The sequence below is a fragment of the Eschrichtius robustus genome, chromosome X, assembly GCF_028021215.1.
Source record: "Eschrichtius robustus isolate mEscRob2 chromosome X, mEscRob2.pri, whole genome shotgun sequence".
NCBI lineage: Eukaryota > Metazoa > Chordata > Mammalia > Artiodactyla > Eschrichtiidae > Eschrichtius > Eschrichtius robustus.
In genome coordinates, this window is record NC_090845.1 from 135488181 (window position 1) to 135508176 (window position 19996).

The window sequence follows — 19996 nt, forward strand, 5'->3', positions numbered from 1 at the left end:
CAGGGACCTCAGGGATATCATTGCGGTCTTCCTAATTGCATCAAGAAAAGGTGCCAATTAGCAGCACTTTCGAAGGGAAGCTCGGCCTCCAATGAATTAAACAGCATAAGTAAAACTTTGGCAAAGTAGTTCACTGGGGAACTAATTAAAAGTTTTTCTAAACAACATCTCAATAAGTTTCTGAATTTTTTTTGGCTTTCAAATGTAACCCACGCTGTCAAAAATAGAGAAAATATAGGCAACTTTGGAAAAGAAAAATCAATCATCTCACTACTAAAGATAAGCACGATGAAAATATTGGTATATTTCAGGATGCAATGAGCTCATTTCTGTTTACTGCTGAGCACAGTGACTGGAACATCGAAATCACCCAGTAAATGTGACTGGTTACTATTATACCATTGTTAGTAAGCTTGGCTAATGCTTTTCCCATGCAAGAATCAAAGTTCACCTAAATGTTCTTCTAGTATCTTCATTTTGATTTTATTGTGTGTATAACACATAAATACCTTCTCGTCACAAATAATTCATATAATATAGAAATATGTAGCATAAATGTGGATGTGTTGCTTCACAAACACCCCCACCCCCACCCCAAGGCTTCACTGAAACGTGTAACAATGGCTGAATACGTCCGTGCTCATTTACCCGCTCCTAGCTCATTTCAGTCAGTCATCGGTCACTCACTTGCACCTCAGAACCGTCCCTCCAAAGGAGAAGAGAGTGAGGCATTTATCCAGAGACTCCTGGCTGCATCAGCACAGAACCGTGTCCAGGGCTGCGACCTCCCCTGTACCTCCAGGCCTACCCTGTGCACCCGGCAGAGTGAAGTCAGAGGGCGAGAGGGAGCGCAGGGCTCAGAGGCTCTGCGTGACCTGAGGTGGGACAGTGTCTATGGAACTACAAAGGCGCAGGAAGGAGCTCGTTAGCAGGTCAAAGCAGGGGTCTTCGTTTGTCACCCTGTCGGGCCTGGATTTTCCCTTTGATGGCATCTCAGTGTGACTCAGTCACGCCAAGCCTGGAGGTCCTCCCGGGCAACACGCTTCATCCTCCACATCCAGTCCTTCCTGAAATGGGTGACTCTGACCTGCTAACGGCTCTTGCCTTTGTTTTCTCTCGAATCCCTTCACCCACCTTCCCTGCTCGGCGTGCTCCTCTTTAGCACACCGTTATCCTTGCTCCCCCAAGTATGTCAGCTCCGTGGGGAAAAGGCTTCCTGCCGGCTTCCTTCCCTGCTCCGTTCCAAGTTCCCAGAACAGTGCCGGGTGCAGAGACCCTCAGGGCGAATACTTGCCCAAGGAAGCTGCTCGAGGTGGGGAGGCCTCCACCCGCAACCCCGGCACCTGACAAACAGAGGGGGAGCAGGAGCCAGCTTTGGAAAATGACATGTTTTTATTGCTATGTTTGCAGCGGCTTTTGAGCACAGTAAGGGTGTCCCCGCTGGACCGCCGCCCTCACCCGCCCCCCACCCCTCCAGCCCACGTCAGGGTGTGAGGGAAGCCTTTCTAGGGCCCCCTCGGCTGTCTCGGGATCGGACGTGACACAGACGTGGGTTAAGTGAAGCTGCTACGCGGAGGACTTGAGACGTGGAAAGCGCGTCAGCCTTAAGCTCGCAGGTGGGAGCCGCGCGCAGGATCCCTGGGGCGGGGGACGGAGGCCCACCTCAGATCCCTGCCGCGGGGGCGCCCGGCCCAGGGCGCAGGGTGTGGGCCAGCCTGAGCATGCCGGGTGAGCGGCCCCAGGTCCGGATCCCCCCGCAGAGCCCTGCGTCGGCTCACCCTGCCGACCTGTGGGCAGAGCGGGGAGTGTGCGGACACCCACTGAGGTCCCCGCCATGCACTTTTCCACCCCAGTCTGGGGCCAGGGACTACACGTGCATACCCACACGACAGACTCACACACTCGACAGCTTGAAGCTTCTGTTTTGCCTATGAAAATGAGATCTATAAATTCACACTCCTTGGCTGGGGCAGAGGTGTAAGAGGGGCTGAAAGGGATGGGGCGCGGCAAGGAGAGGGACGTTGGGGTGTGTTTCTCTTAGAAATATACAAGCAGAAATCTCCTCAAGTTTTTATAAAATGTGCAAAATACAAGCCTCATTTGCCCACAGGCACGATTTACACCTGGTATTCACCTTGGCTGAGAAATAGAGATCTACGTCTATACCCTATGAACTCACGCACACATGCACTCAAGCTCACACAACTGATATTGGTGGCAATTGGCTCAGGAACTGAAGGTTCCCTTGCTGGCTGGCTCTCTAAGCTTCTAGAGTAGGGATGGGGAGAGGGGTCTAGCCCAGCTGAAATACTCATTCGCCTTGGTTCTGCTGCCCCTCCGCTCTCCAGTCCCCCCGTTTCCCGAGCTGCCACTGCTGCCCCTGGGGTGAGGGGCCACCCAAGGGTGTGCTGGGCAGAGCCTGGAGAGAGGCAGGCAGGGCCTGGTGGGGTCAGGTGAGACGTGACTGTAGCGGGCACTGGAGGGCGGGCGGCAGGGCCTGGGAAGCAGCGTGTGCACCAGCTTGGTTAAGGGGGGTGGGGGAGGCATCTATTTTTGGTGGGTTGTGATATTTTTGGCATTTTTATTAAAAATGGAAAAAGTTATTTTAGTTGTAAGCACTCTGGTGCTTCCTCCCCTCCCCCCCCCGCCCCCCCCCCCCGGCAGACCCCGTAGGTGGCAGGGAAAGGCAAGCCCCCTGGGGGGGGTGGGGGGCTAGAGCAGGGGCTGCTATGGCTACGAGAGGGTGAGCTGGTGATGTGAGCCGGGGCACCTGTCACATGACGCTCTCCACCACCACCACCTTGCTGCTCTCAGACACTGGGGTCAGGGTGGTCAGGCCCCTGACATCCGAGTCCTGAGCTCTGTACTCCAAGTGGTGGAGACCCCATACGGGCTGCGTCAGGTGCTGCCAGCGCTGCGGGAGAGAGGGACACGTTGAGTCCCTGGGGAGGGGCACCTGCTTGTCCCTGGCCTCTCTCCACTTCCCGCCGCCTGCCACCAACTTGCGGCCCGGGGCCGCGCCCCTCCTGACCAGGCCCCGCTCCCTACGCTAGGGAAATAGGGTTCAGTGGAGGGCTGGGTGGCTGCTAGAACGGAGGCTAGGGACAGGCCTCTCCTCCGCCGCCACCACCCGAGCGAGGCCCTGGAGGGCCAACTCTCCTCCCGTACACCCCCCTCCGAGCTGGCCCAGAGGCTCCGGGCACAACGGGTCTGTCCCGGCGGCGGGTGGGTGGGAGAAGGGGCAGGGCGCTCTGGAGGTCATGTCCACACCCAACGGGAGGGAGGGATGGTGTGCGGGAGACGGGGCGCGGGGAACTGACCTCAGCCACGGTCCCCTTGGCCTTGAGGAGGCAGCCCAGGAGGTGGAGGGGCACACACAGCATGGAGGAGAGTGCGAAGCCCCAGCCCACGGCCTCGCCCCACCACGGGTACACGTAGGTGTTGTTGTAGACCAGCGGCTTGTAGTACACCGTGTTGAAGATGAAGATGCCCTGCGGGCGAGAAGCCTCGCGGCTCAGCCGGCAGCCACCGCTGCAGGCCCTTGGAGTCCCTCGCCCTGCCCAGCCTCTCCCGGCCCTTACCATGCACACCAGCGGGGTGAAGAAAGACCAGCACCATTTCATCCAGGGGCAAGGTCGGTACCCGATCATGCAGGCCACGTCGTCCATGAAGCGGTCGGCTCCTGGGGTAACGTGAGGCCGGAGGGCCGGAGCTAGAGACGCACCCCCCCGAGCGCGCCGCACCCCCGGCTTGCCTGTCGGCCCAGACCTACCGTACACCCAGGCGATCACCACGCACTCCCAGAAGGCCTGCCAGAGCAGGGTGGTGCCGCTGGCTGAGTAGTAGTCAAACAGCTGGAAGACATACATCCCGCCCTGGGGATGGAGCCAGGTCAGGGAAGGTGGCAGCCGGCAGCCTGAGGCCAGGGGCCTCCCTCACCCTGCCCCCACTCACATCGGTCACCATGGAGAGGTCAATGACAAAGCAGAGGGCGCAGCAGAGGGCCACGGAGATCTCTCTTTGGAAACGGAAGTAGTAGGAGGCCGGGAGGAGGTCCAGCAGGCCGGTGATGAAGCCTTCCACACCTACAAACTGTGGCCGGGCAACTCAGGCCGTGCCCCTCCCCCCCCCCCCCCACCTGCCATCTCCCGTCGCCCAGGGTGCCCTCTGCGCACCAGCCCTCCGCCCCCCCCCACCTCCCAGCCCCCTCTGTTCTGCCCCCCCTTTTGCAAACCTGGCTGTCGAGGCCGAGCAGCAGCAGCATGAAGAAGAACAGGGCAGCCCAGAGCGGGGCCACAGGCATCAGCGTGACGGCCCGGGGATAGGCGATGAAAGCCAGGCCAGGCCCTGAGGGGGAAGGGGCGGGGTGTGGACACCTGGAGCCCCCCACCCACATCCTGTCCCCCTCCACCCTGCACCACAGTACCAGCGTAATGGACGATGCCAGGGCACCCTGTGGCCAAGGGCCTTTCCACTCGTGTCGGGACACTGCCGGGCCACTCGAGCCCTCGTGTGTGTGTGTGTGTGTGTGTGTGTGTGTGTGTGTGCGCGCGCGTGCGTGCGCGCATGCCATACTGCCGGGCCACTCAAGCCCTCGTGTGTGTGGTGTGTGTGTGTGTGTGTGTGTGCGCGCGCACGCGCGCGCATGCCATACCAGGGGCTGGAAGGTTCCCGTGAGCCCTTGGTAGACCTCTACCCATAAGAGTGGCGTGTCTGGCTCAGCCTTCTGGACCTGGGTTCCAGCAGCTACTCTGGCCACAGATCACCACTGACCCAGAAAAGGCCGACCTTTCCCTCTACAACACTCAGGCAAGCGTGAGGACATACCCCGAGGCCCCTGGCTACAGACGGACGGGGGCTCGGGGCTCCACGTGGCCTGGCCTGAGATGGCTGAGCAGCTGTGCCTCGCAGCTGCTCAGCCAGGCCTCCTGGCCCAGGGTGATGTGACAAATGGAGTTTGGATTGCTCTCATGTCTCAGAACGTCGCTCTGTGTGCGTTCGTGTACGCGGCACGTTACGACAGCAGCTGCCGCTGCTCCGGAGGCCGGGCTGGGGCCTGGGGGTCTTTACCTGATTCCGCCACCTTGGAGATGTGCACGCCCTGCTCTGTGGCCATGAAGCCCAGGATGGAGAAGACCACGAAGCCAGCAAAGAAGCTGGTCCCGCTGTTGATGAGTGCGAGGATGATGGCATCCCTGGGGGCAGAGGGGACCGTGTGGGCTGGTGAGACTGCCTGCTGCCCACGGGCAGGCAGGGCAGGGGTGGCAGGGCTGTAGTGCCTACTTGTAGCAGTTGTTGTTGAAGCGATTGTAGCTGCCCAGGGCCGTGAGGGCCCCCAGGCCAATGGCGTAAGAAAAGAAAATCTGGGTCCCGGCATCTATCCATACCTGGAGGTGAGCGAGGGGAGAGCAGGTGTGAGGAGCCCTGCTAGGCTGGCCTGCTCCCGCACCGTGTCCCCCCGCCCGACCTCTGCCTCACCTGAGGGGACGCCAGCTTCGACCAGTCAGGCTTGAGATAGTAGATGATGCCGTCCAAGGCTCCAGGCAGCAGCACCCCACGCACCAGCAGCACGACAAGGACCACGTAGGGGAATGTAGCGGTGAAATACACGACCTGGGGGGCGGGGGTGCTCAGAGGGGTCCTGCGGCACCCACCGCCCCCTCAGGCGCCCTCAGACTGCGCAGGGCTGCCAGGAAGGCCACGGTCCCCGCCCCCCCCCCCCCCCGCCCCCCGCGCTGGCCGGTGTGCTCAGTGGTGAGGAGGGAGGCCACCCAGCGGCACCCACTTCTACTCATCAGAGCCACGACTCCTCCCAAAGGAAGCTGGGTGCTTGGCTGGGGCACCAGCAGCCCCACGGCAAGCACAGGTCAGCTGCAGAGGGAGGGAGAGGCAGGGCCCTCCCCTGGCAGGGAGTGAGGCCGCAGCCCGCGGGTAGGTCCCACGCCTCCCGACTCCAGGTCCTCGTCTGCAGAGAGGTGGGGGTCCTTGGTGCCGGGGATTAGAACTCAGCCAGCCAGAGACAGAGGCAAGATCAAGATGACAGCAAAGGCCTCTGCCTCCCACCCAAGCTGGGCCAAGCGGCTGCTCTGCGGACCCTGCTGGAATGGTCCCGCCCTCCAGAGCCCCGGCCGGCCGTGTCCCGCAAACGTCGGCACGCTGTCTTATTGTGTGTCTGTTCGCACAGTTGTCCCCGCAACCTGACAGGGAGCCCCTGAGGGAGGGATGTGTCCAGGCTCCCCGCTGGGTCCCCCAGGGCAGACAGGCAGGTGAGAGAGACAGGCGGAGACCAGGTCTACCCAGACGGTCAAAAACTGACTCAGAGCCAGAACCGAGAGAAACTGGAAGGGAGGGAAGGCGAGCCAGGGGTGCCCCCGACCCCAGGGAAGGGGCAGCCGCTGCCGGGGCCTCTCCGCCTCCACTCGGGAGGGAAGGCTGCCGGGCCTGGAGGTGCAGGGTGGAGAGGACTCTCCCGCCAAGGGGTGGGGATCACGTGGCCCGGACTGAAGTCCCTGCCCCTCCTCGGGCTCTGGCCCTGGTCCAGTCTCCTCCCGTTGCAGCAGTGGTCGCTGGCAGACACCCACACCCCCCCAGGCAGTGCTGCCCCCAGCCCTGCCGTCACCCCGGCTGTACCTTTCCTGTCGACTTGACCCCCTTCCCGACACAGAAGTAGACCAGCACCCAGCAGACACAGGGTCACCTCCCAGCTGAGGGCCCCCGGAACCTCCAGCCCCCCGGAGGGCCGCAAGATTTTGTTCCTGGGGGAGGGAAAGCCCATGAGGGCTGTGCCAGCAAAGGGCCAGGAGACTGGGGGTGGCCCTGGGGTAGCGCCCCCCGCCGCCCCCGCCGCCGCAGCCCTTGAGTCCAGCCGGTCTCCCCCATGCACCTGGCCGGCCCGGGCCAAGCCTGCAGCCTGGAGTCGCTGCAGTCTGTGTCCCCGGAGCCTTGGAGCCGCTGGCGGCCCGGCCCCACGCCGTCCCCAGCGGGCCCAGCAGCAGTCCCCCGCTTCCCTCCCCAGGCGGGCAGGCACCGCCCGCTCCGCATCCCTGGCCTCATCCCCCCAGGGCCGGGCCCCGACACACGCACGCGTGCACATGCACGCACACGCACACGCACGCGGGCACACGCACACACACGCGTGCACACGCACACACATGCAGACTTGAGCTACGTGTGGGAGACCAGAGGGCTGGCCGGGCCTGGCCCAGAGGTGCCCGACTTCCTTCCAGAACTCGATGACAGGGACCTGCGCTCAGCAGGCTGGTCACATGTGAAGTTGGCCCGGCTGGCACTGACACAGACTTCGAAGGGCACGGGGCTCGCCTGGGGTTTGCAGGCTTGGCTGGGAAACAGTTACGTGCCCAAAGGCCTTAGGAGGTGGGGCGCGGGTCTGTTTGGACATGCGCACTGGGGAGCTCCAGCCACACTAAGGGGAGGAGCGTCACCTGGAGGCCTCATGGCTAAGCCGCTTACGGGGTGTCCGGGCCCGAGGTAGGCCGGTTACCGGGACCAGACCCTGTGGGTGTCTGTTTGCGCAGGCTCATTGGGGTTACACAGCGCTCTGAGGTGTGGAGCTGCATAAGGGGGCGCCCATTGGCTGGAGAGCCTGCAGGCTCTGTCGGTGGGAACCAATCACGAGTCAGGAGGCATTACCAGGGGTCTGTGTGCGCAGGCGCTCTGGGAATCCCGAGTTGCAGGGGGCGTTAGGGGGTTGGGTTTTGTGAGGGAGCGTTTTGTTCTTCCCCAACTCGTAGGGAGGGTGGAAGCGGTTCTAGATGGAGTCTGAGGCAGATGGTGGAGGAGCCATGAGGGCAGCAGACGAAGGCGCAGGTGCCGCGGCCGTTGCAGTGGGAGCGGCATGTGGTGGCCAGGGTGACCCCGGTGACCCGGTCAATCCTGGCGACCCTGGCGACCCTAGCAACCCTGGCGGCGCAGGAGAGGCAGGTGGCGCAGCCGGTGGCCTTGTGCAGATCCAGCGGGCAGCCCACGCAGCAGGGCCACGTAGAGACGCAGCACCCGGGGCCGGAGGTCCAGGTCAGCAGGCGCTACAGTGGTATCCTTTTGCAGGAGCCCCAGTGGGCCGGGCGGCCAGGGGCTGGGCTGGAGGTGGTTTGGGGGGAGGGGCTGCAGGCGGTGGGGCCTGAAGTGTAGAAGGAGGGAACTCTGGGCGGCTGGAGGGTATGGGCCAAGGGTGGTCTGGGCTGACGGGATGGTGGTGGGGAAAACCAGCCTGAGGGAAACCGGAGGGTAGGGGTGGTGATGTCCAGGGTGGCCTCAGTGTATAGGGTGGGAGGTTGTGGACGGCCTAAGGGGTGGTCTGGGGGGGAAGCCGGGGGGTGGGGGGTGAAGGCGGGTCTCAGTGAGGAGGAAGCCTGACGCACAGGCGAAATCAGTAGTGTGGATGGTGCCTTAACCATATCTCCACCAGCACCCTTACTGTGCTTTTCCCAACGCCCTTGGACGCGGAGATCGCCCGCGGGTTCCTGAATGTATACTTTCGAGTCCCACCGCCCATTCAGAAGGAGCTCGACGTGGATGGCAGCGTCCTGGTCATGTCGGTTCTAGAGGGTGCTGGCGGGGGGGTGGTGGCAGGTGGCCAGAGCCAGGCTCAGCCCCGGTGGAGCTGTAATGGAGGGTTAAGCCTAAAGAAGAAGTGTGCTGCTCTGGGATTGTCGGTGTGGGGGGACAGGGAGGGACGTGCTCTTCCCCACGCACTTGAATTTTATTTTTTCCTCCCTTTTAGCCGATTGACTGCTGAAGACCTTGGCCAACTGCGAACTTCCATCACCTCCTGTCTGAACCTGGTTTCCCGGGTGGTTCAGATCATCCAGGACATTGTGCCCCCCTTTTTGGTTATGCCTCAGCAGGCCAAAGGGGGCTAACGCTAACTTATGTGTCCTGTCCTTGGCGTCCTTCCCTAGGGCATTGCTTTCTTCAGTGGTCACCACTTTGTTGTTGCGGCTTCGTCTTTTGCCTGTACTGGCCCTTGGGCGCTCAGGGTCCACGTATTTCGTTTGGTGATTAAATGTTAACTGCAGAAAATACACCTGAGCTGCTGTTCTGTGTCTGAGTTTAGTTTTAGCTTCTGCACCTCCTAATATTCTTGCATTTGTCCTCAGGTTGGAGGGGAGGTCTGGGATTCAGCTAATCAAGTAGTACACGTAATTGAAGACAATGTAAGAAGTGGAACAAAAAGAAAATGGTGTCCTGCCATCCAGTGTTAATTCTGGAATATTTTCTTAGTTTTATAGTTACATTTTTATATTAACATGTAACGCCAGAATACTAAGTAGGAGTTTGTGGCTTACCGACCTTGTTTCAGATCTGCAAAGAAAAGTGCTGGGCAGTTGGTTAAGTGTTTGGGGTGAGGTGATTAGCTCCCTCTAAAACAGCTTGTATTCTGCAACCTTGCTAAACTCACTAGTTGATAGTAATAGCTCTTTTTATAAATCCCATGGGCCTTTCTCCATATACAATCATTCTGTCTGTAAACAAAGGCACATTTACTTCTTCCTTTCCAATCGATGCATTTTAACTGATTTCTGTCGTAATGGTTTGGATTGTCCTGCTTCTTTGCATGCCCGGTAAATTTAGATTGGATGCTAGGCATTATAAGATTTCCCTTGGGTGCTGGATGTTTTTCTATTCCTAAACTTATTCTTGAGCTTTGTTCTGGGATCCTATTAAGTTCCTTGGAAACAGTTTGAACCTCTTGAGTCTTACTTTTTTAAGATTCGCTTTGTGGGACCAGAGCAGAGCTCAGTGTAGGATTAATTTAATTGACTGAAATCTTCAGTGTTCGAGAAGGCTATAGTTAGAAACAAGGACTCTTACACACTATCAGAGTGGTGGTAAAATCTATCTGGACATTTGATTGGCATTTCCTATTAAATATTAAGATATGCATATCCTTTGACCCACCTTTGGGAATCTATCACAGAAAAACTCTTGTGTACGTGCACAAGGCAGAATTGACCGCAGTGTTAATTACAGCGTTGTTTGTCCTTGTGAAAAATTGGTAGAATGTACATCGACGGGGGAAACGTTCAGTAAATCACGGTAAGCCCGTCCTGGTGGAGTAACATACGGCAGTCAGAGCAAAGTAGGTAGCTGGGAACTAATATGGAAAGAGATGAAAGCAAATTGCAGAATTCTGGGGGTGGCATATTCCTGTTTTTCAAAACACTCTGACCATATGAACATGTGGGGAAAGGCAGAGTCACCACCTGGAAGGAGCCACCCCTGCTGTCAATGTCATCCATCACTGGGCATTAGGGAAGAAACCTTTCACTATTTAGATTTTAGACTTCCATGTTGTTTAAATATTGTCATAAGGAATTCTTAGTTTTGAAATGTTTTTCCTTTGGAAAATAATAGTCTGCTCCATTTTTTCCCTTTAAAACCACTTACTTACAAACTTTAATTCAGCAAAGGTCTGTGTGGGAGGATTAGGAAGAGGACAGCCCGCTGAAGTGGATGTGGAACCCCAGAGTCAGGGGATGGAAGCTGATGGGAGGGCCAGTAGCAGGGCACGTGCTCTGTTACGAGAAGAATCTTTCCTAGTCTTGCTTTTTAAAAAAATAACCATTAGAAATGGATTTTGAATTTGATGAAAAGTCTGCACCACTGTAGAGGACATCTATGGGTTTTGTCACCCAGCATCCGTTTCCCTTCTCTTGGTACTGGTATCCTCATGTCACCCTAGAAAATCTCCCCTTTCTTTTTCTCTCGGCCATTATGTTTCTGATAGAGTTGACTTCACCTCTGATTCCAGGGGTGGGCATGTGGCTCAGGCCTAGCCAATCGGAGCACTGCTTTCCTCCGGCCGTGGTGATCCCATCCAACCAGTGACACTTTTGGGGCTGCAGGGGAGGCAGGCTGGCAATGGACAGAGGGGAAGCTAGAGCAAGAAGACAGATCTCAGAGAACCGAGTCCTGGATCCAGCCATGCCTGAAGACAGGAACTACCTCTGTACATTTCAGTTACACAGACCCAGAAATTCTCCCTTTGGCTTAAGCCAATGTGGATATTTTTGGTTGTTTTTGTTCTACTCAGTTCCAAACCCTCCAAGGGGCTCCCTGTCAGAGTTGAAAACAAAGCCTTACAGTGGCCTGAAAAGTCCTACGTGATCCAGCCTGTATCCTCTCTGGCTTCCTCCCTTCCCCTTCCCCTTCCCCTTCCCCTTTCCCCTTGCCTATTTGAATCCAGCCACACAGGGCTCTTTGCCCTTTATGAAAAACGAGGCCCATTCATTCCTGCCTCAGGGCCTTTGCACTGGCCTTTTCTTTTCCAGAACTCTTCATCCAGAGTTCACCTGGATTACTGAAATGTCACCCGCTCAGCGAGGCTTTGCTGGCCACCCTAGTTGAAATTGCATCCCACTTTCTCCTCACCTGCAGTTCTTAACAGGTGTGGGGGGTTAGATGTAGGTAAATGCATCATGATGGAGATACAAGTGGGACAGCAAGGAGTTCCAGATTTTAAGGAGTTTGGGTGCGGTGAAACCACTGAAGAGTGTTGAACTGAGCTGCAATGTGATCTGCCTTTTTAAAACAGCTCTTTTCAGCTCCTCCTTGAGAGTAAGCTGAGGGAGGCCAGGGCAGAAAGCAAGTGAAGTTGGCAACATGACAGTGGGAACACATGCTTACATATGGATACGTTTGGGTGGAGTTAAATGAAATAAGTAGGTGTTTGGAGGAGTAAATAGCAAGGAGGGCAGGGGCGATCACAAGACCTGGGCACAAGGGCTGGAGGCTGGGGGCTCAGTCCTTGGGCTATCATACACCTGCTACACCCACACCTTGCCTCCCTTGGTGAGTTCATCCAAGCTGATGGCTTTAAATAGAAGCTATCTATGCTGCTATCTTCCAAAGATCTATCTCCAGTGCAGACCACTTTCCGGAACTCCAGACTCCCATATCCAACTTTCAACTAGACATCTTTACTTAGATGTGAAATAGACACATCAAATCAACATGTCCAGAAGTGATCTCCTCTATTCCAGTATTCAGCCATAACGATAATAGTGCTGAGTGAAATAGCATAAGCTACAGGAACCCGAAAAAAAAACAAACATACATTTTGAAAAATATATGTTTTAAAATAAATGCTGCGATTTCAAATTGGTGATTATCTTCATACACGGGATGGGATGTTAGAATCAGAGCTTCTTAAGCAAGAAGGGACCCTGGTCCCTTTCTCCAACCTCTTCCTTTTACAGATAAGGAAACCAATTTGCAGGACTCTTATGTCTTCCTAGTCCCCACTAAATAGCAACATTACGTCCATGCCATTGCTTACAGAAATGGTATTATATTATTCAGTAAAGTGACATGGAAAGGACGTATTATTCAATGGTGTTACCACCTCCCAAATTCAGAAATTCAGATCCTAAGGGGTCTACATAGGACCTGCTCAACGTGGTGCCAACACCATTGCCAGGAGTTCCTCCTCACTGGGAGCCAGAAATGGGTTAAGGTAAGCTGTGATGTTAGTGTCCCTATCCTGAACCCTCCTACTCCAAGCTGCACCTCCCAGGGTGCATATACTCTTTGGCAAACGTGCCTGCCGCTCTGTCAGATAAAGACCTGAGAGTGAAAAAGCTGATGACACTGTGAAGTTGAGATTAGCCCCAGAGACCCTCCAAAATGCACAGTTCCTCACAGGGTGTTCCACTGTTTGAACTGGGGACACTTTTAGCACCCAGTTCCATCTGTAGACTCTGCTGTGCTAAGAGCAGCCTCAAGGTTCAGAGAACTCTCCAACTACGTTGGACAGTTTTAGGCAACTTGTTCCCTCTGCATCCTGCCTCATTAAATTTGTTTTGGTAAAAGCATTCAGGCAGACTCCTAGAAAATGATCTCCTTTTACTTCTGTCCACCCAAGTGTGCCCTACATCATCTTCCCCATCTCATCTGCTAAGAAAGTGTTCCAGGACAAAGGCCCATTATTATGCAGCTGAGTGGGGGTCAAAAGGCTGCATGCATGAGACTGCCTTCCCAACACTATAGCTAGCATCATATTTTTTTAAATAAATTTATTTATTTAATTTATTTATTTTTGGCTGCGTTGGGTCTTCGTTGCTGCACGTGGGCTTCCTCTAGTTGCGGCGAGCGGGGGCTACTCTTTGTTGCGGTGTGTGGGCTTCTCATTGCGGTGGCTTCTTTCGTTGCAGAGCATGGGCTCTAGGTGCGTGGGCTTCAGTAGTTGTAGCACACGGGCTCGGTAGTTGCGGCGTGCGGGCTTCGTTGCTCCGCGGCATGTGGGATCTTCCCGGACCAGGGCTCGAACCCGTGTCCCCTGCATTGGCAGGCGGATTCTTAACCACTGCGCCACCAGGGAAGCCCTAGCATCATACTTAAGAGTGAGAAACAGAATGTTTTTCCTGTAAGATCAGAAACGAAGGGAGTGATGTCATGAAAATGGTGAAATAGGAGTTTTCTACTGTCTCCCCGCCTTAAGAACATACATTTTGACATGCATCCACAGGCAAGAACACCTTTGCAGAAGTCCTGGAGTCCAGCAGAGAAGTTTCAGCATGCTGTTGGAGCAAAAGAAATCCAAGATTGGATGCACTGACGAGGGTAAGAGGAACCTTTCACTTTGCCTGTGTCTCTCCTCTCCCAAGGCAGCACAGCTCGGTGCCATGAGAAACCACGTCAGCCAGTGATTTCTCCCACAGGGAAAAGTGGGAACGTGTGAGTGAGGACCTGGCTTCTCCAGCTGTGTGTGACACTGCCAAAGAGCCCCACTTCTTTCTCATCCCGTCCAGAATACGGAGTGTGCCGCATGACTGGGGAGCAGGGAGCAACGGTACCCAGGGTTCTTGGAAGGCATAATAGGGATGTGGAACCTACTCAACACATCAGAGGCTCAATCAGGAAGCCAGCCCGTGAGCCTCTAGGGATGCCTCACTTGTGGACACCCCCAAGTGACCCACGGGCACCCCCAATGCTCTGCTGACCTCACCCACACACATCCCACCCCATGTTTAGCTCCCTGGGCATGCACCTGAGGGCAGCAAGTGTGAGCCTTTGTAGACAGCTAGGGAGCATGCACAGAAGGCTGGCCAGGCTCTGTGGGATTGAGGGAAAGCATGCAAGATTGAGCATTTAGCATTGCCCTAGGGAAAACACACAAAAGAGTGTCAGCACCCAGTGTGGCTTTTGTGAGAAGTCATCAATCTTAGTAATTCCCCCCAAGAGGAAACAAAAGAGGTGTGGATCAGGAGTATCTACAGAAAAGGTTTGAGAAAACCTCAGAATCCCTAACAGGGTTGATGAAATGTATTTCTCTCCTGAAGCCAGTCAGTAAAGACTGAAGGAGGTGACTACTTCTTCAAATGTGAAGACATCGGTGCAAGGCATGAAAAACCAAGGAAACATGACACCACCAGAGGAACACAATAATCTTCCAATAACTGACGCCAAAGAATGGAGACCTGCAATTTGCCCAATAAAGAATTCAAAACAGTTGTTTTCAGGAAGCTCAGTGAGTTGCCAGGAAACACAGAAAGACAATTCAACAAAATCAGGAGAAAAATACATGAACAAAATGAGAAGTTTAACAGAGAGATAGAAATCATAAAAAAAGAACCAAACAGAAATCCTGGAGCTGACGAATACAATGAATGAAATGAAAAATGCAGTACAGAATGTCAACAGCAAACTTTATCAAGCAGAAGAAAGAGTCTGTGAAGTAGAAGCCAGGTCACTTGAGGTTATCCAGTCAGAAGAGAACAAAGAAACAAAGAATGAAAAAGCTTGAAGAAAGCCTACATAAAATATGGGAAACCAAACTGAAAAACTTTTGGCTGGCCTAACAATAAGGAAAGAGATAAGACTCAAATCAAATTATAAGTGAAAGAGGAGACACTACAACTGATACCACAGAAATCCATAGGGTCATCAGAGACTGCTGGAAACGACTATATGCCAACAAATTGGATAACCTAGAGGAAATGAATAAATTCCTAGAAACATACAACTTACCAAGACTGAATCATGAAGAAATAGAAAATATGAAAAGACCGGTAACAGTAAGAAGACTGAATCAATTAGAAGATGTGATACACACACACACACACACACACACACACACACACATACACACACACATACACACACACACACACACACACACACACAATGGAATATTATTCAGCCATAAAATGGAAGGAAATCGTGCCATTTGCTCCAACATGGATGAATCTTCAGGGCATTATGCTAACAGAAATAAGTCAGACAGAGAGGGGCAAGTACTGTACCGTATAATCTCACTTATATGTGGAATGTAAAAAGGTGGAACCTATAGAAACAGAGAGTAGAATAGTCCTTCTTAAGGACAATGGGCAGTAGACAGTTCAAAAACAACCAAGCACTCGGTAACACAAGGCGTCCTGAACAGGACAGGTGCCCTGAGACACCTCAGGAAATGGAAATAAAAGCAAAAATAAACAAATGAGACCTACTCAAACTTAAGAGATTTTCCACAGCAAAGAAAACCATCAACAAAACAAAAAGGCCACCTACTGAATGGAAGAAAATATTTGCAAATGATACGTCCGATGATGGTTTTTTCAAACAATTGTTACTGGAGTACAGTTGATTTACAATGTTGCGTTAGTTTCAGGTGTACAGCAAAGTGAATCAGTTATACATATACATATATCTACTCATTTTAGATTCTTTTCCCAAATAGGTCATTACAGAGTATTGAGTAGAGTTGCCTGTGCTATACAGTAGGTCCTTACTAGTTATCTATTTTATATATGGTAGTGTGTATCTGCCAATCCCAATCTCCCAGTTTATCCCTCCCCGCCCCCCGCCCCCGCTTACCCCCCTGGTAACCGTAAGTTTGTTTTCTACATCTGTGACTCTTATTTCTGTTTTGTATATGAGTTCATTTGTACCATTTTTTTACGATTCCACGTATAAGTGATAGCATATGATATGTGTCTTTCTGTGTCTGACTTACTTCACTTAGTATGACAATATCTAGGTCCATCCATGTTGCTGCAAATGGTATTATTTCATCCTTTTTTATGGCTGAGTGATATTCCATTGTATATATACATATATACCACATCTTCTTTATCCATTAACAGTTGATGGACGTTTGGGTGGCTTCCATGTCTTGGCTCTTGTAAATAGTGCTGCTGTGAACATTGGGGTGCATGTATCTGCTCGAATTAGAGATGGAAGGGACACCCCCTGGAGAAGGGTAAGACTTTGAATGGCTAGTGTTGGGGAGAGAGTGGGCGTGTTTTGTCTGTTTGGAGGAGAGTTGCATCATGGGAGACAGGAGACTGACGTTGGCAATATTGTCTGAAAACCTACATGATGGACTAATACACGGAAAGCCCTCGAAACAGCGTGTGGCACATAGGAAGTGCCAGCTATTACTACGGAGTCCAGTAGCCAGAGGGTGGACCTTGCTGGGTTCTGTGGCTTGGCCCCTCGCCATCCACTCCAACCTTCATCCGGTGAGCCCTGTTCAACGGCGCAACTGTTCTTACATACGTCTCCCCAACGTGACAGGGAGCCCCTGAGGGAGGGATGTGTCCAGGCTCCCCGCTGGGTCCCCCAGGGCAGACAGGCAGGTGAGAGAGACAGGCGGAGACCAGGTCTACCCAGACGGTCAAAAACTGACTCAGAGCCAGAACCGAGAGAAACTGGGAGGGAGGGAAGGCGAGCCAGGGATGCCCCCGACCCCAGGGAAGGGGCAGCCGCTGCCGGGGCCTCTCCGCCTCCACTCGGGAGGGAAGGCTGCCGGGCCTGGAGGTGCAGGGTGGAGAGGACTCTCCCGCCAAGGGGTGGGGATCACGTGGCCCGGACTGAAGTCCCTGCCCCTCCTCGGGCTCTGGCCCTGGTCCAGTCTCCTCCCGTTGCAGCAGTGGTCGCTGGCAGACACCCACACCCCCCCAGGCAGTGCTGCCCCCAGCCCTGCCGTCACCCCGGCTGCACCTTTCCTGTCGACTTGACCCCCTTCCCGACACAGAAGTAGACCAGCACCCAGCAGACACAGGGTCACCTCCCAGCTGAGGGCCCCCGGAACCTCCAGCCCCCCGGAGGGCCGCAAGATTTTGTTCCTGGGGGAGGGAAAGCCCATGAGGGCTGTGCCAGCAAAGGGCCAGGAGACTGGGGGTGGCCCTGGGGTAGCGCCCCCCGCCGCCCCCGCCGCCGCAGCCCTTGAGTCCAGCCGGTCTCCCCCATGCACCTGGCCGGCCCGGGCCAAGCCTGCAGCCTGGAGTCGCTGCAGTCTGTGTCCCCGGAGCCTTGGAGCCGCTGGCGGCCCGGCCCCACGCCGTCCCCAGCGGGCCCAGCAGCAGTCCCCCGCTTCCCTCCCCAGGCGGGCAGGCACCGCCCGCTCCGCATCCCTGGCCTCATCCCCCCAGGGCCGGGCCCCGACACACGCGCACATGCACGCATACGCACGCGTGCACACTCACACACAAATGCAGACTTGAGCTACGTGTGGGAGACCAGAGGGCTGGCCGGGCCTGGCCCAGAGGCGCCCGGCTCCCTTCCATAAGTTGATGACAGGGACCTGCACTCAGCAAGCTGGTCACACGTGAGGGTGGCCCGGCTGGAACCAGCACAGGCTTAGAGCTGCACGGGGATTGCCTGCTGTTTGCTGGTTTGCTGGGAAGCAGTCACGTGCCCAGAGGCCTCGCAAGCGTGACATCCGGGGAATGGCGGCGGGGCCTGTTTGCGCAGGCTCTCTGGGCGCCCCAGTAACGTCACCCGCTGAGGGGCGGAGCTTCCTGTGGGGGCCTCGTTCCTTCAGAAGCTCGTGCTGGGCGTGGAGGGCAGAAGCGAAGTCTGAGGCAGGATGGAGGCCGCAGGCCGAGGCGGTGGCCGCGGTGGCGGCCGCGTGGCGGGAGGTGGTGAAGGCGCAGGCGGCCCAGATGCCCCCAGAGGTGTCGCAGAACAGGGTGGAGGTCCACAGGGCGTGCAGCTGATGGGTGCTCCTGGGCCGAGCGGAGATGCTTTGCCCCAGGGGCTCAGACGCATGTTGCTGTGGCCTCGTGCCCGCGCCGGCCGGGGGCCCGGTGGCCACCCCGCGCCACACCCAGGTAGACATGTCGTGCTGAGACCGGGTGGAGACGTCGCGCCGGGACCGGGTGGACACGCTGCGCCGGGACCGGGTGGACATGCCGCGCCGGGACCGGCTGGACCCGCCGCGCCGGGACCGGGTGGAGACGACGCGCTGGGACCAGGTGGGCACGCCGCCTCAGGGCTGGGTGGGTTTGTCGGGCCCGTGGGCAGAGGACCCGGAAGCCAACTGTTCCAGTTGTATCCTGTTTGAGGAGAGGCCGGGGGACGCGCCTTCGGAAGGCAGTGGAAGGGGGAGAAGGGGGTTAGCCCGGGGACGTGAAGGGGTGGGGGAGGGGCACCAAGACCGTTGGAGGCGCTGGCCTGGGGGGAGGGGCGGCGGGGGCCGGCGGGGGCCGGGAGAGGTGGTGGGGGGAGGCGGCCTGAGGGACCCGAAGGGAGGGGAGCAGACCTGGAGGGGCCGAGACAAGTGAGAGCGGCACAGGCCAGGTCGGGAGACGGGTCCTTGGCCGCGCCGCCGCCGGCTCCTTCCCGGTGCCCCTCCGGTGGCCCGTGGAGGCAGAGAGGGCCTGCCGGCCCCCGGCGCCACCTGCCCAGCCCCACCGAGGGGCGGTGTGGAAGGAGCTCGCAGCGTGCGGCAGCACCCTAGCCGTGTTAGTTCTCCGAGGGGCCCCGGTGGGGGGCGGTGGCAGGTGGCCGGGCTCGTTCTGAGCGTGAATTGGAGACCCCCAGAGGCGAGGTGTGAGGACGCAGATGGGCGCGCCGCGCGAGCCGGCACCCGCTGAGGCGGCAGAGCATTAGGCACACAGTTACCACATTTAACTTGATTTCCTTTTGCCCTTCCTTTTAGACCAGTGAGTGCTGAAGACCCTGGCCGACTCCGAATTTCCGTCACCTCCTGTCTCAACCAGCCTTCCCTGTTGGTTCGGACCACGCAGCGCTTTGTGCCCCACGTTTTCACTAAGCCCGGGCCAGGAAACGGGGCGTAGGACTAACCTAGCGTCTCTTCCTAGGCGGGGCGTCCCTCCCCAGGGCGTTGTTTCCTACACTAGTTGCCACTTTATTATGGGGCCCTGATTGTTGGCTTGTATTGGTCTTGGGCACTCTTGGCCCTGTTGTTTCCCTGTTGCTGGAGAAGGAGGATGCTGAAATGTTTGTTATGGCCGAAAATAAAACTGAACTACTATTCCGTGTCTGAGGATATTTTCAGGTACTGCGCCTCCACGGTTTCTTCCTTTGTCCTTGGTGTCAAGGGAAGGTTCTGGGCTTCAGGTATTCTAGTGGTACAAGGTAATTGAAGACAGTTTAGAAAATGGAAGAAAATTAAAATGCATTATGTCCTGCCACTCAGCGTTAACTACTATCAGTATTTTTGGAATATTTTTACTTTGATACTTGCATTTATATATAACAATAATATAATGTAATTTTTGCAAGTTCATGATCAATTTTTTTTCCCGAATTATCTTCATTTAACATATGAGCTTCCTTTCTTTCTAAAATTTCTTCAAAAACATGTACTGGGTTGCATAAAAGAAGTATTATAAGTGCTAAACATTTAATACGTTTCCATTTTTCCCTATCGTAAGTAACGAGTCAGTGGAATTCTTCTGTGTAAGTCTTTGCCTGACTGGTTATATCCTCAACGTAGATTCCAAAGGGTAGAATTACTGAGGTAAAAATGTACTTTTCTATTGATTCTTGAAGGCTGTTGGTATACAGTACATGGTTGCTGCTCAGAAAGTGTGCCCTCCCACCAGAATTCTAGTTTGCCCACCACCTTGTACCAGTAGGTCTGATTCCGGCCGAAATAAAAAGCTTAGTTTGCAGGAGAAGATCAAACAACCCAGAAACACTAGAACTGGAACTTCGTGGCCTACTGACCTTGTTTCAGACCAGTGAAGAAAAGTTTTGGGACAGTTATTAGTTAAGTCTTTGGGGG

At 55.3% G+C, this 19996-nt stretch overlaps 1 protein-coding gene across 1 annotated transcript; it reads right to left on the bottom strand.

The window, feature by feature from the left end:
* Positions 1–1373: 1373 nt before the first annotated feature.
* LOC137756800 (sodium- and chloride-dependent creatine transporter 1-like) lies at positions 1374–5680 on the bottom strand. Its single transcript, XM_068533330.1, has 9 exons — positions 5479–5680; positions 5284–5387; positions 5071–5195; positions 4235–4347; positions 3955–4092; positions 3773–3875; positions 3582–3682; positions 3321–3491; positions 1374–2914 (listed from the first exon to the last, which is right to left on the bottom strand). The coding sequence occupies exons 3-9, from the start codon at positions 5114–5116 to the stop codon at positions 2774–2776; spliced, it is 813 nt and encodes a 270-aa protein (XP_068389431.1). The 5' UTR covers positions 5117–5195; positions 5284–5387; positions 5479–5680; the 3' UTR covers positions 1374–2773.
* Between the last annotated feature and the right edge of the window lie 14316 nt (positions 5681–19996).